Source organism: Papilio machaon, chromosome 19 (assembly GCF_912999745.1).
Source record: "Papilio machaon chromosome 19, ilPapMach1.1, whole genome shotgun sequence".
Taxonomy (NCBI): Eukaryota; Metazoa; Arthropoda; class Insecta; order Lepidoptera; family Papilionidae; genus Papilio; species Papilio machaon.
Window position 1 is genome coordinate 2,301,924 of NC_060004.1, and position 15,284 is coordinate 2,317,207.

The 15,284-nt window shown below is 33.8% G+C and overlaps 1 protein-coding gene across 1 annotated transcript in view; it reads left to right on the plus strand.

The window, feature by feature from the left end:
* The window catches only part of LOC106708249 (mitogen-activated protein kinase-binding protein 1), a 55,873-nt gene that overhangs the window by 18,253 nt on the left and 22,336 nt on the right, over positions 1-15,284 (plus strand). Inside the window, exons 2-3 of the mRNA XM_045682565.1 lie at positions 9,287-9,378; positions 14,994-15,153. Of these exons, the coding sequence (XP_045538521.1) occupies positions 9,287-9,378; positions 14,994-15,153 (252 nt within the window). The remainder of the gene's footprint in view (positions 1-9,286; positions 9,379-14,993; positions 15,154-15,284) is intronic.

Genomic DNA, 15,284 nt, shown 5'->3' on the forward strand with positions numbered 1-15,284 from the left:
ATAATCACAATTTGTTTTTTTTTACAAACCAAAAACCCGACGGACTGTGACACTCATTGAAAAATACGCAACGAATCATACCTTGCTAGTCAAAATCAATTTAATCTTTTAGGCTATTAAAGCTACTTTAGATATTTTTTAAGTATTTATCCTCGAATAATACTAATTATGCTACAAGTTGGTCAAGTACTAGTGACAATAATGAGATAATCAAAGCGAAACAAGAAAATCGTTGCCGTGAAAAAACCGACACACGCTAAATTGGCGCAAACGAGTGTGGGAGGCGAATGTAGCTACTCGGAAGAGCTGATTCAAAGTAAACATCGCGCTGACACGACTGAATTGCCCTTGATTGTTGAATCTAGCCACAGAGATGATTACACTTTAAAACCTATAGACAGCACCTACTAGTTGAACATTTTAAAACCGAAGAAAAAAACAGTTGAAAAAGTATCGATTGCTACACAATATACTACAATTTTTTGTGTCCTAAGGAAACTAATGGATGGATGGATATGGATTTTTATTAGACGGTATCTCCTGAATGGCTTGACTGATCTGGATGAAATTTAGTATGGATATAGAACATAGTGTGGAAGAACACTTAGGGTACTAAGATTTGTTAATTCCGTGCGGACGAAGTCGCGGGCGACAGCTCGTAATGAACAAATGCATTTCTATTTTAAATACAAAGATGACCATGGTAATGATAGAAATGATTACTACTGTCACAGACACATTCAGACTCCTCCTTAGTGTAAATTTCTCGTATTAAATCTACACTTATACACTTAGCGGTTTAATACCTATACCCTGAGTGCAGCAGTGTGTGTAAGTGCATTTAAAACTATTACGTAGTTAGATGTTGTTTTTTACATCATAACTACATTATTAATGTAATTTTCAAAAGAAAATGATATCGTACACAAGAATAAGCGTATTCTTATATTGCATTTGTTGAGAAAATGTTGATTATTAAGGTGATAGTTGCAACTTGCAGTAGAAAGTACAGAGACTGCTTCCCATTAATATCGAGGCTAGTCGACTTCTACATTCCAGTTTATAGAATGAATAATATATTAGAAACGTTCACATGTCATTCGTTAAGCATTAAAAATGGACAATTTTATTTTATATTTAAAATTTAACTGAATTTATGAATCCGGTATTTTCCGCCATTGTCGGCGTTTTATAAATCACTTTTTTTATTAATATCAATTTGGTATAAGGAAATGATTATTGAATGAATATTTCAACACAAATTGACAGAAAAAATTCGTACAATTTAATCATCAATAAATTATACACAAATTACCTTTAATAAATAAATTACAATACAAGAAATCATTAGGTCATAATTGTAGGGTCCGAACGGAACCGTCTTGATATTATGATGCTTGCGTAATAATTGTTAAAGTAGGTACTATAATGATGCTTATAAAAAATCTATTACGAAGTTTGTTAAATTTGCCAGTCACTATGGTGTTGACGTATTTACCAAGTCTCCTTATATCTCTTGGTTGTATGGAAATAAGGCAGGTTTATAATGATAAAATAGAATTTTTTTATATTTTAACTATTTAACTAAATACTATTATAGGTAATATTGAGATATGTCAGTTGTTTTGCTGGAAAATATTTCGATACCTTTCTCTATGTCGGTCAGCATGTGAAGGGATGCATCTGGAGCAGATGATATGTCTCCACCGGCACCTGTCCAGCGCGTCTCTCACGATGGTGTAAAATTTTGTGGACGACGTCTCCTTCCCTTGGTCAGTCCATCTTGTTGGTGAACGGCCTCGTGATCTTTTTCCTTCAGTTGTTTCAGTTACATTTCGGTACCTACTACGTTTTATTTTGTACTTATTTAATTTTATATTAATTTAAATTATGTGAAATTTGAAATGTCAACATGCCTCTGATTAAACAGCTGTGTATATCTAAGGGATATAAAAAATGTTATTTCAATCTATTAAAGTTAATTAGTGATTATTCTTAGAACTGTTTTCATTGACGATAAGTATAAAAACAAGCAACTTCAAAGCGAACTAAAGACAACGTTAACTTTAAGTTTACGTAAAGTTAATTTACCGCAACTTTAATTGGTATGGAAGTTTCTTGATTTTTATCTTTCATCAGATACTATAGACTAGTTGAGTATACCAGAGATATCATATAACATTTCATCATCAGCTCACTATACGTCCCCACTGAGGGGCTCGGAGCCTACCCTAAGTTTGGGGTGACTAGGCCATAGTCAACCACGCTGACTCGGTGCGGGTTGCAATATAACATTTTGAAAACATATTACTATCTCTGTTTGTTCTAAGAGAATGTGAGGGATGACAATATTTTGTTGTACGAGTGTATCGCCAGTGGAAACCCAAGTTAAAATGATTTCACGACTCAGTGACATTGCGGTGACATCTAGTCTATAGTGTCAATTGTCAAATTAACTTAACAACCGGAATGAAACCATTGATATACGGTATTAGTGACTAACTGGGCTAAAGATCAAATAACATCAAAAATATATGTATACGTAACTAAGTTATTCTTAAAATCAATTTTTTGAAAAATTAAAATAAAGAAATTTTTGTTAAAATCTATGTTTATTTGTGTCATATTTATTTAAGTAATATTATTTGAAACGAATATTTGCAACTTAATTTAATATTTTTATGGCTTCCTTGAGGCGACTTTGTACACTTACTTAAATCCAGATGTTACAATTTATAGAAGGAATTTACTTGAATGATTAAATTTGGCAACCAAGATGACTGACTAGCGTTCCTCACTATTTTTAGTTTTTTGATTTGCTTAATTTATGACGTGAAAAGACTTTTGAAGTTTGCCTTTACGGAATTAATTAATCTCTAAATAGGTATTTTATTTTTGCTTAAATTAATACTCTTTTTTTCAATACTAAATGTTATAATAATTTTTATGCTTTAAATGTAAATAATCTGGAACTTAGCATGTGCATATTTTTAAAAGGTTTTAGTTATAGGTTAGAAAATTAATAGGCTTGTGCTACTAACTCGTTCTAAGGCAATGTTTGTATTTAAATTAAGTAGCATACAACATTGTGTTACGCGTAACAAAACTTTAACAAATAACGAACATAACGAAGTTGCGCTGTTGAAAGTTTATCTTTGAAATCGAATGCCTTAAATTTGTAACTGACATAGTTTCAGATTTAATTTATTTGATACAGTTAATGTATCATCTACTTGTATAATTATTATTTAAAACGTTTAAAATTAAATGGTAATTTCAATTTATTTCGCTTTGAAATAATTAATTATTTAATTTCGAAACAAAATATTGCCACATTGAAGAGCAAAAAATATGTAAAAAGTTTTCTTTTTTGTACTTGTTATATTCTTACTTATAATGTGCATATATCATTTATTCAAGGATTGCGATACTTTATAGTATCTTAACTTAATTTATATGATCATAGTTATACGCATTAAAGATTAAAACATATCTAGGAATAACATGTAAAAGGCAAAGGTATTTGTGTTGGCGGACCTACGTCTTGTTATTTAACGACGATCTTTGTCGCATTGGCATAATAATTAGTTACATTCCGCTTCTAGAATAACAAAACAAAACACGTCGTAAACGTTGTTGGTGTGTATACGAGTACATATAAAAATCTTGGTCCTTACTTAGATGTGTTGAAAATAAATATTCGTTGCTTATACAATGTTAACCCACCTAAAAACTTGGCCTTTTTATCTACCTTTCAGTTGTTTTTACCGTTAGTTAATGTGTCAAATAAACAACAACTTCCTTATCTTTTTCCTACTAACATTACCTCTTTTCTATGTTTATGTCTGAATACCTTCTAACATTCGGTCTCTTTCTATCTTTGTCACCATTAAATTTCATTTTATTGCTATTTGTGATTTACCAACTACCACATACAAGTTTCAAAATAGTTTTGTCTATTTTCTCTTAATAATCTATTTGAGATTATAATTCAGAGAATCCTACACATAAATGTATAGCAACACAGCGATTCAGTGGCTAGATTTGTGTGGTCAACGCCACCGCAGTCGCAGTGGCAGTAGCAGGTCCCGCGCCGCCTACAGGCCGGCATTCCGATCCGAGTCACAATGCCCTCCCGGGGAATTTGAAGTATTTACAATCGAATACCCTCGGTGGGTACAACGAGAAAGCTCAATGAAATGTTTCGAAATTGTTGAGTTTACCGCGGCTTTTATTATCCCTTGTGTAGTGTTTGTGTCTATGGAATAGATACAATTCACTGTCTCATGTACCACACTGGAATGGACAGCTGTCTCTGGGTAGTTGAGTGACGAACGCGGTACGAAGCGGACGTGCGCCTGCGCTCCAGTGTGGTAGTGGTGAGCCAGTGTCTGTCCTTAATCATCTTTAGGGACCCTATGGTCCTACAAATGGCGACGAGGTGAAAAAAAAAAAAAAAAAAAAAACACAAAATAGAAAATTGGTAACTATGTCCGTATTTTGCGCCCTAAGTAATAAAATACTTGTGTGTAAATTAAAACATTGCAATCAAGATATTTAATTTGATGCCTAAAAGTAGAGTACAATTATTATAGATTTCATAATAGAAGAAAGATGACAATATGATACGGGGAACATTAGTTTACAGTTTATACGATTTTATAAGTTGTATACGTGTAAAATAGTAATGATGATTTATTGCAAGCATGCGATATCACTTCCGCCGTCGTTATCTATTTATTATGATGAGTATGAATATTTATCTATTAAAGTTTAGTTCACAAAAATTTTAATTGTCAATAATATTTACAAATTATTACAGCTAACTGTAAAAAAAAATTAATTGTAAAAAAAAGCGATTGAAATTATTGTAAATTATTATACCTTCGTGTACTTACCATATCAATCTTCATAAGTGTAAGGAACGTCAATAAAAGGCGGGGTCAACGGGTGGCCTGATTTATTTGTAAAGATGTTTTAAATCTGTTATATTAATCTACCCACTATTTGGTCATCAAATATTCTCTGTAACGAGACACATCAAATGCTACAATAAGTATCAACTGACATATTTATTTTGTTCAGAAATAATTATATTTCTGGCAAAGGTATTTGTGAATCTTCTTCAACGAACCGTTCTAGGATCTAAGACAGTGTCATACGAAATATGGGTCTATTATCTATTAACTGCAACTAAGTATTTTACGTAAAATGACAGGCACAGGCCGTATTTTGAAAATCGGCTATCATTTTAACTAAAACTAGCTTTTACCCGCGACTTTGTCCGCGCGGAATAAAAAGATAGAAAACGGGGTGAAAATTATCCTATGTCCGTTTCCTGGTTCTGAGCTGCCTGCCCACCAGTTTTCGGTCAGATCGATTCAGCCGTTCTTGAGTTATAAATGGTGTGACTGATACGACTTTCTTTTATATATATAGATAATACAGATATGTAGTGTTCTGGATTACCATTAAATTGGAAACACTTAGATTACCATTGAATTGGAAACACTTAGATTACCATTGAATTGGAAACACTTAGATTACCATTTAATTGGAAACACTTAGATTACCATTAAATTGGAAACAGTTAGGTAACCATTAAATTGGAAACACTTAGATTACCATTAAATTGGAAACACTTAGATTACCATTTAATTGGAAACAGTTAGGTTACCATTAAATTGGAAACAGTTAGGTTACCATTAAATTGGAAACACTTAGGTTACCATTAAATTGGAAACACTTAGATTACCATTAAGTTGGAAACAGTTAGGTTACCATTAAATTGGAAACAGTTAGGTTACCATTAAATTGGAAACACTTCGGTTACCATTAAATTGGAAACACTTCGGTTACCATTAAATTGGAAACACTTCGGTTACCATTAAATTGGAAACACTTCGGTTACCATTAAATTGGAAACACTTCGGTTACCATTAAATTGGAAACACTTCGGTTACCATTAAATTGGAAACACTTCGGTTACCATTAAATTGGAAACACTTCGGTTACCATTAAATTGGAAACACTTCGGTTACCATTAAATTGGAAACACTTCGGTTACCATTAAATTGGAACACTTCTATTGCTGACTACAGAGAATTCCATTCAATTGGAATTGAGGTTGCCCCAGAGGACTCGAAATTTATGTTAAAGAATTAGATAGGACAAACAAACTTGCAAGTACATTTATCTCTACGCCTCATGTAGTCGGAAAAACTACATGTCACGGTAAGGAATGAAGAAACTGGACAAATACTAAGAATGAACGTTACACATCTAAAAAGAGTGGAAGGGGAATGGAAATGTAATGGAAATTTAAATGAAGATACATCAAAAATTAATGAATGAAACAATCTGGTTGGAAATTATTAATTTATAATTACAGTAAAAAAATATATATAAGATGTTTATTGAGTTGAAAATAATAATAAAATAAAACTTGTTAACAAGGAAGGGATGTAGTGTTTGTGTCTATGGAATAGATACAATTCACTGTCTCATGTACCACACTGGAATGGACAGCTGTCTCTGGGTAGTTGAGTGACGAACGCGGTACGAAGCGGACGTGCGCCTGCGCTCCAGTGTGGTAGTGGTGAGCCAGTGTCTGTCCTTAATCATCTTTAGGGACCCTATGGTCCTACACCTTGGATTATAAGATTAGGTTGTAATAGATAAATAGAAAATGCCTAAGAATTTCTACATTATACAATTTAAGTAAGCGGCTTAATCTCACTAAAAACAAGAACATATTGTACTAAGGACGTACAAGTAAGTTGTGATGAAAAAGAATGTACGAATAATTTTATGCAAAACTAATGGTTCATATTTAAAGTAAAACATAAAAGTTGTCATTGATTCATGTAATTTCGCTATTTCCAACCATAAACGTCCTTCTCTATCTTTAATCTGCAGACTACGCATAATACGCCACTCAGCTGTTAGGTAACATGTGGGCGACCAACTTGACCCGAAATCTTATCAAAAGTCGTATGAGACGATTAAGAAACTGAGTCGAAATCATTTCGACACATCCATAGTTGTTGCCATTGTCTGTTGCTGGCAACATTCCGATTTGAATAACCAGTTTCAACGTCTCGGAATATCAAATGAAGGTAGCAACGGTTTTCTGAATGAAATTCATATCGGGCGTGGGATTTATATTAAGAAATTTTAGAAAAAATTCAATTACATGACGTACACCACAATTTTTTAAACTGCATGCAATGAAAAACGATATTTGGATACAACCCATAAAAGATTATGCAGTAGTCTATACAAGTTTACGTTATGTCATGATGTTATGTGTCATCAATGATCCTTGAGATTAGCAATCACAGAACTAAAGTGGTTTGCAATTGCAAACGTTTTTCACAAAGAGACGCGACCGGATAAAGAAAGAGAGAATATGAGGTAGGGCTTAGACATTCATGAGACAAATCAGAGAAGCAAAGGTTACGTCCGTCTTTTGTTTTGTCATTGTACTCTCCGTGACAGATTTTAAGGAACGAACATGTTTTTAAAGTATCTCAAGTCAAAGCTCCTTCAAAAAATATTCACAGTGCTGATATTCTGATGTGTGTATGCGCAAGGCGATCTGATATGTCTTTGTATGATATAAATAATAGTAATACCAGTAACGGGATCAATGTTTGCTTTCACTCGATGTCGGAGATGGCTCGATATCGCCAGACACGGTAACTCGAGCCCGGCGCTGCGTGCCCGCGGCAACATCGAAAGCCCCTCGTGTAAAAAAAAAACTCGAAGTCGCAAGTGAGAGTTGTTTGCCCGCAAAGTTCAACGTATGTTGCAAGTTTTGTGGCGCGAAACTTTTAATTTTTTAAAGCTTTTGGGCTTAGGTATATCGGTCTCTTAGTTATCCATTTAGTAATGTTTTATAGCGTTTAGAGTTAAATTTTGTTGATTTTTTTATTATAAAATACGTGTATATGATACAAAATTAAAATGATTAAATGATATTACTGTTTGATAACTTGTCATACTGTGGAAGTCATTGGGGACGACCTATGTCCTATGTCCAGTGGGCAAACAATGGTGAAATGATGACGATGATGACTTAGTTTATGTATAACCTTAGTAAGTACTTCAACTAATTAAAATTATTGTAATGACGTTGTAATCTTACGGCATGACACGCATCCTTGTGATAGCAAGGACGCCCGGTCCGCCATCTTGTTAAGCTGTCGACCTTGAAGCAGTTAGCGCCACGGAGGACGGGCGACGCACGCAAAACCTGTATTTATGGTTTCTCTCTTTTTTTTTCTGATTTTTGTATGTTTTACTCTAATGTGACCTTGATCCCGTTTGCAAGGTCGTTCACGTTTTTGTTTTAAATGATTTTCTAAAACAGTTGCAAGTTTTCTTATTTATAACCTGGAGTCCACATATTGATGTAGTCAGCGATGGAAATGTTTATAACTTTAGTTATTTGGAAAAATATTCGAAAGGGATGCTGATTTATATACCTATATATGTATGTAGTTTGAAACATTATAAATTCAATAAAAATCAAATGGTTTCTTGTGTTTCTCGGCTCTGTACATTACATTACGCTAATATTAAGACTTTTTTTTATGAAGAAATTACATTTTTATTTTGTTGTTATTTTTATGCACTTTAATTCTCAATGTTAATATTTCATTTAAGGTTCAAGATTTACTTATAATATTATGTCTTGTATCATATAGTATCTTTTCTTTTTAATTATAATAATGACTACCTATATGTCTGTATGATGCAAGTGTTAAAAAAACAAAGGCTAATTTTTCTTACATAAACAAAAATTAAAATTCAAAGTGTACCTATTATTTAAAAAATTTAATAACCTCCCTCGGTGTATGAGGTCATGAATTATAAATTGTGACCGCGCAGTCGTCCCCGGTTTTCCTTTGTTATACTTGTGTGTAGAGCTTTCAGGCACAGTTTCTATTTTCATTATGAAATTAAATGAAGAAATGTCTTTATTAAATGATTTACCCTTTTATTGTTAGGGGAGGATACATTTTTCAATTATATTTTGACTTTTGGGGTAAAGGCGGTTATTGTGAAACTTGACTGCATCGCTTGAGATTTCTGGACTCTCCAAGGAATTATTTACACTACAATATGCGACTAAATGCGTTCCTCCTGCGTTCTCAGAGTCGTTGATTCGTCATTTTGATCTGTCGATTGGACAAATCTACACTAAGCGCTTGTTGAAGGAACCATTCGATTCTTGTATTGTATTGAGGTTATTTTTGAATGTCGTTTTCTTTGTCTTCAGATCAAATTGGAGACGGTGTTCGGGTTGACGGTGAGCAGCAACGCGGCTCTCGATTGCGATCCCAACACTGAAGTCGTCGCATATCCCGCAGGGTGAGTTACTTTGTGTCTTAATGTCGGTTTCCACTGTTGAAATACTTGTTTTGAACATATTTTATATTAATCATTATCTTTGATAACAATATGTTTTGATGTAATAGTTTCAGTGGAAACTTGTGGTAATATTCATGTTTAGGTTCTTATACTTATATCGATTTTATTCCTTGGTCATTATAGGGTTATCGATGGCTCCTGCGCATAAGGGCTAATATGCAAATTGACATCTTTTCAGGAAAGGCTCTCAAAGTTTCAACCATATAGGGAAATAGGTAGCATAGGGTTTTAGGCTTTTTGCTCAAGTAACTTTTTATATGTAATAACATTTACGCCTGTAAATGTTTATGCTATGTGTTTTAGTGCATGTTGTTAACTAAACTAAGAATTAGCTTTTAGCATAAAAAATAAAGTGTAATTTGAAATTCATTCGACCAGATTTTCAAAGTACCATTTATTAAGCGAACATATGCCTTTATTATCTTAATGTCTGGTATAATGTACTCTGTACCTATAAATTATTTTTGACTTTATTTACTTTATTATTAGAATGTGTAACTTGTGAAGTTATAAGAGTCCTTGGGTGCCTTTATCACTTGTACTTATTTATAATGTTGTTATTTCCAACGTTATCGTAATTGCATTTTAAAGTTCGAACAGGTCAGGAGGTCGGATCTAGGTTAACATTGTATTGCGAACGCTAAGTACCAGCCTCGCGTTTCGCAATGCAAATTTGACGACTAGAGTGATAGTCCCACTTGAAAATATTAATTCTTTTTTTTGTATTGTTGAATGAAAAAGTATGACGGATATTTAATAATGGTTGGTGATATGATGCATCGAATGGGATAAACACATAGAACATTTGGCAAATTACAATATTACTATGTACAACATTACAGTTTGCCAAACAAGAATATATTTCATTGATTAAATGTCATTCATTGATTCGATTATACTACAAACGAACAAAAGACATTGGCGTAAAGCCAGAATTGGATCAATGACTATGTTATCATTACTTAAATTAATTGTTTTTAGCAAGTACTTAGTAAATACTTCCCATTAGGTGACACGAATTATTTTGCGTAAAACTATTCTAAATTTGAATAATTTAATGTTAATTATGTTAATTAGATCTCACTAATTAGTTCACTGATATTTAGGTTTATGAGAACGTAATTACGTTTTAATATTTTATGAATACAGAATGAGTATATTATTGTTATCGTTTTGTATTTTATTCGTCTCAAACAACAAGTATCAAATTAAGTATTATAAAAAGTTTGAAATATGTAAGCGATGGTATAATTCTAATATGACGGACAAAGGTCAATGTTAAATGGAAATTTTTAAATCCATTTATAATCCCTTGTGAAGGTAAGCATAATCTTAAGACTAGTGGTTAGGTGCATTTGTTTCACCTTCTTAACTTAAGAAAATAGAACTAAACTATGTTACTTTCTTTTATCCAGAAATCTTGTTCTTTTATATGTAAACTATTATATCGAAGTAACTACAAGTTTTTCTGTCTCAACTCTTTTAATTCCTTTCCAGAAAATATAAATTGTCTTCCGCAGTTTGTGGAAGTGAATGCGTTTCAGGAAATTACTTCTACGTAGTTGTCGTCATCGCATACTGTGGCGTTTTCCGTTGGTTTATTTAAGCTTGTTTTCCACTAGTATGAAATGTTGTAAGCATTATTTTATAAAAGACGGGAAGGTGAAAAGTTCACCTTATCTTTAATTTTTAAATTTTATATTAAAATACAAGATTCAGATATATATTATGATATATTATAGGCTATAGGCTTGTATGACACAATAAGCGATATAATTGTCGAAGTACTTATTCAGATATCTACAATAAAACCATGAGGACGTAACCACAGACCGAAGTAGGATTCCATTGTGGTCGTTGACCATGCCAACAGCATAATAATGATGTAATGTACTATTATACAGCCATTCTCTCACACGTCCGGCGGTGCATACGTCATTGTCGGACTCGACGCCTAAAGCTCATGCAAACTGCTTGACTTTGATAGATAACTATGTATAATTGATCAGTTATGTCTTCAATGAGTCAATTACATGTAATGATCCTTTGGCTTTACGAAACTAGCCTTAATAGCAAATTTAATTCTTGAAGTCTTTACAAAAAATATAATTCAAAATATAACCTATTGCAGAACTTTCTCATCTGTATCAAGCTTTGAATGCTGGTATAACATATTGAAGAATTTAATATCAGGAACATCTTCAGCACTCAGATTAACTATTATATAAAGGCGAGATACTAGATCTAAGCAGACTAAAGTAAACAATATAGGAACAATTTCAGTAAATCCATATTAATTGATGTACTAGAGTACATAAAACTTACCCACACCTATCGTGGGGTGAAAATAATATATTCATCATAATCACGCTTTATAAAGGTGCGGCCTCACGGACGGGGTGCGGTGTGGGCGCGCCCTAAATCGATACATTTTAAACTCGGCCTAACTCAGAGCTTAGTCTGTATATTGTCCCTTCTAATGCACGCAGGTGAAAGGAAATATGGACTGATATCGCTGTTTGAAATGTATATTAAATCCTTGTTAGTGCCCGTTTTGGATCCACGTCGGCGTATGAGGCCTTTAAAATGTTGTGTAAAAATGTTTCTTGTTATTTTGGCCAATTTTAGCTAAAATGTTTTAGTTATGGTTTAAAAGTTTAGGTCAATAGTATATAGGCGGGCAGTAAGCTGGATTTCTTCAAGATTTAAGAGGTCATCGCAAATAATTACAAGTTCGCGTATTGGATTGAGACTGAACGGCGGAAATGCAATTATATGCTAATTTTATACTTTGGTCAATGAAAATACCTCAAACTTATAAACAGGTTTAAAAATAAACACATGTGCAATTTCTGCAAATCTGTTTTATACGGCATTACAAAAATGAACAACTTTAGTACGATCGTAAATTCAAGTCGGGGAAAAGTGTCGCCGACGCGGAGTGTGGTGCGTCGACCCCATGTCTGTCGGACTGTGCCCACTTAGTTTCCGTTTCCGCAACTTCAGGCATTGTTTACCGCCTAACGGGACGACGACGAGACGACACGAGCGTGACAAGATGTTTTATATTTTTTAACTGTATCACTTGTATTATTTGGGTTTACTAAAACTGTTATTATAGGGTCACCTTCGGGTGTTACCTGTTGGGTTAATCAGCCTTCCGATCAATCGTCGCAATGGAATATTAAACTCCCCCCCCCATTTGCTATGCGCTAATCTAACAGTATACGTAACATAGTAACATATATTATTTACCTGTGCTGTCTATTATTTTAGACATCAGGTGAAAGTATTGTTGCTTATGTCATTGCGTGTAGTGATGGCTAAGGGGTCATAAATATCACAAAAAATGTTGAGCTTACACCAAAATCAACAAAGAACACATATTGATAGTACATTTCAGCTTCTTTAGTGTAAGTAAAGTATTGTAAGAAATGTATTATTTATCAATTGCACTATATTTTTGAAGCTGCATGATGACTAAGTGCCTCGTGTCGTTACGCCGCCAGACGTCAACGGTCACAGTTTAGTGCCGACGCCATCTGCTTTAAAATTATTAATAGTCAAAATCTGTTATAACGACATCGAAGGGACTACTCATATTGAGTCGTAAAAACCGATAGTTGTAACAACCGGTGACAGGTATTAATAGGAAAGATATGTATATAACATTCAGCCAGGACCTTTGATTTTGGTCAATTTAACCGGTATGTTGTTCTAAACGATGTCGCTATAAACGGTTTTGACTGTATAACCATTTTGTATAAGATATGTATTTTTGTTTGTTAAAATTTGTAATCCACCTGAAGGCGAAACATTTGTTTCTGTGTACTTCTGTTATACGAATAAATATGTCAGCAAATAAGATATTCTTATTACGATTTAAGAGAAAGAAATAGTAAGAAAATATCAATAAATAATCTTCGGCATAAAGTATCTTTAATGAATTAAAACGCATTTCAAGTAATTTAGAACGAATTCCCATTAAAGGGTTATACGTGTTTTGCTGTGTGTGCTATCAAAATTTTAAATTACTGTAACATATGTGTAACAATACACATTAATTAATAGCTAAATTAGATTCCAATTCTGTCGATATGTTTGTCTACGTATATTTATTCAATAATCAACTTCGGTGTAATGTCCTCGTAAGAACATTAACAATGTACACAGCGGCCCGCCAAGGTATTCGCGGCCGTGAGAAAGGCCGCGTCTACGTTAACTGCTCATACATACGAATAAGGTTTAAATTTACCATCAGATGGTGTGACATTGACGGGCGGAGCGATAAGCGGGCACCTCGCACTTGTTTCCTGCTCTTACTAGGACGCGATAGTTATTTTTAAACCACATTTTTTGGATAAAAATACTTTCTGCATAACAATTTTTCATTTCTCTTTCATGTATGTATTTTTAAAAAACATTGCATATTACCGTGTGATTCTATTGTCGAAACAATCGTATAAAAACATATTTTTTTTTCCCATAGAGAATCAGAGCAATGGCAATTTGTTTTTGTGTATGTTTTAGCAGTGAAAACTCAAGGTTACCTCAAGTCGAGATATCTTAATCTTATTGTAAAACGCGTTAATTTTGAATTATTTAGTTTGTATTATATTTAATTTTAAGAAATTCCTCCCAAATAGGGTTGGCGACAGGCAGGCGGCCGGCCGTAAAAACTTAAGCCATAACTTTAAGGTTTATAAAACCTTGTGTGCCGACACCACGTGAGTGGGAAAAGGCCAGGGAGATAATGATTGTAAAACGCGTCAGTCCATCACTATAGTCAGTCTCTGCGAATCCCGTAAATGTCCCATGGTAAGCTCATTGTCAATATTCAACCATGCGCGTGCCTCACGACGGTATCGCTTGATATGCTAACCTCGCACACGCTATGGTGCGACCGTACTTTTCTATGATTTAGTCTATGATGTGTTAAATGATTTTTAAATTCACCATCTATATCAATATATATAAAAGAAAGTCGTGTTAGTTACACTATTTATAACTCAAGAACGGCTGAATCGATTTGACTGAAAATTGGTGGGCAGGTAGTTTAGAACCAGGAAACGGACATAGGATAATTTTTACCCCGTTTTCTATTTTTTATGCCGCACGGACGGAGTCGCGGGTAAAAGCTATATCCGTATAAATTGTTATGTCTGATGCAAATGAGAAATGTTTACCGCGACCTTAAATCTCAGGTCTATTTGTTACTACGATTGAGTTTTGTTTGTCATCTTTAAGATTTAATAAGTTGAGATAAATAATATCAAGCCTTACGACAGATATTTAATATTACAAAACAATGTAAAGGTAGAGGAAGACCAAAGAAAGTATTGATGGATTGTGTGAAAGAGGATATGCGTAAAAAGAGTAAATTCAGATATGACTGCTGATAGAGATGTATGGAGGAGTAGTACATGCTATGCCGACCCTCCATAGGGATAAGGGCAGGTTAATGATGAATGTAATTTAGTTTAGTAAAATTATTTAATTAAAGAACTAATTTAAGGGGTAAAGTCAATAATACAATTTATGTTTGTTCTTTCTAGATGTACGGTGGTATTGTACAACGTGCGCAAGAACCGTCAGTCGCACGTGCTGAATGCGTCGCGCAAAAGCGTCACGTGCGTCGCCTTCTCGCCGGACGGCCGATACCTCGCCACGGGAGAGTGCGGACATGCGCCCGCCGTCAGGGTATGGGATCTGCAGGTACGTTGTTATAGTAAACAGAAAAAAAAGGTGTAGTCTGTCGATGAACTCTGTTTACACGGGATAGCACATCAATACAAAGTTAACAAGAAATTAAAATATTTGTATAAAATTTTAGTATCACCTATAGC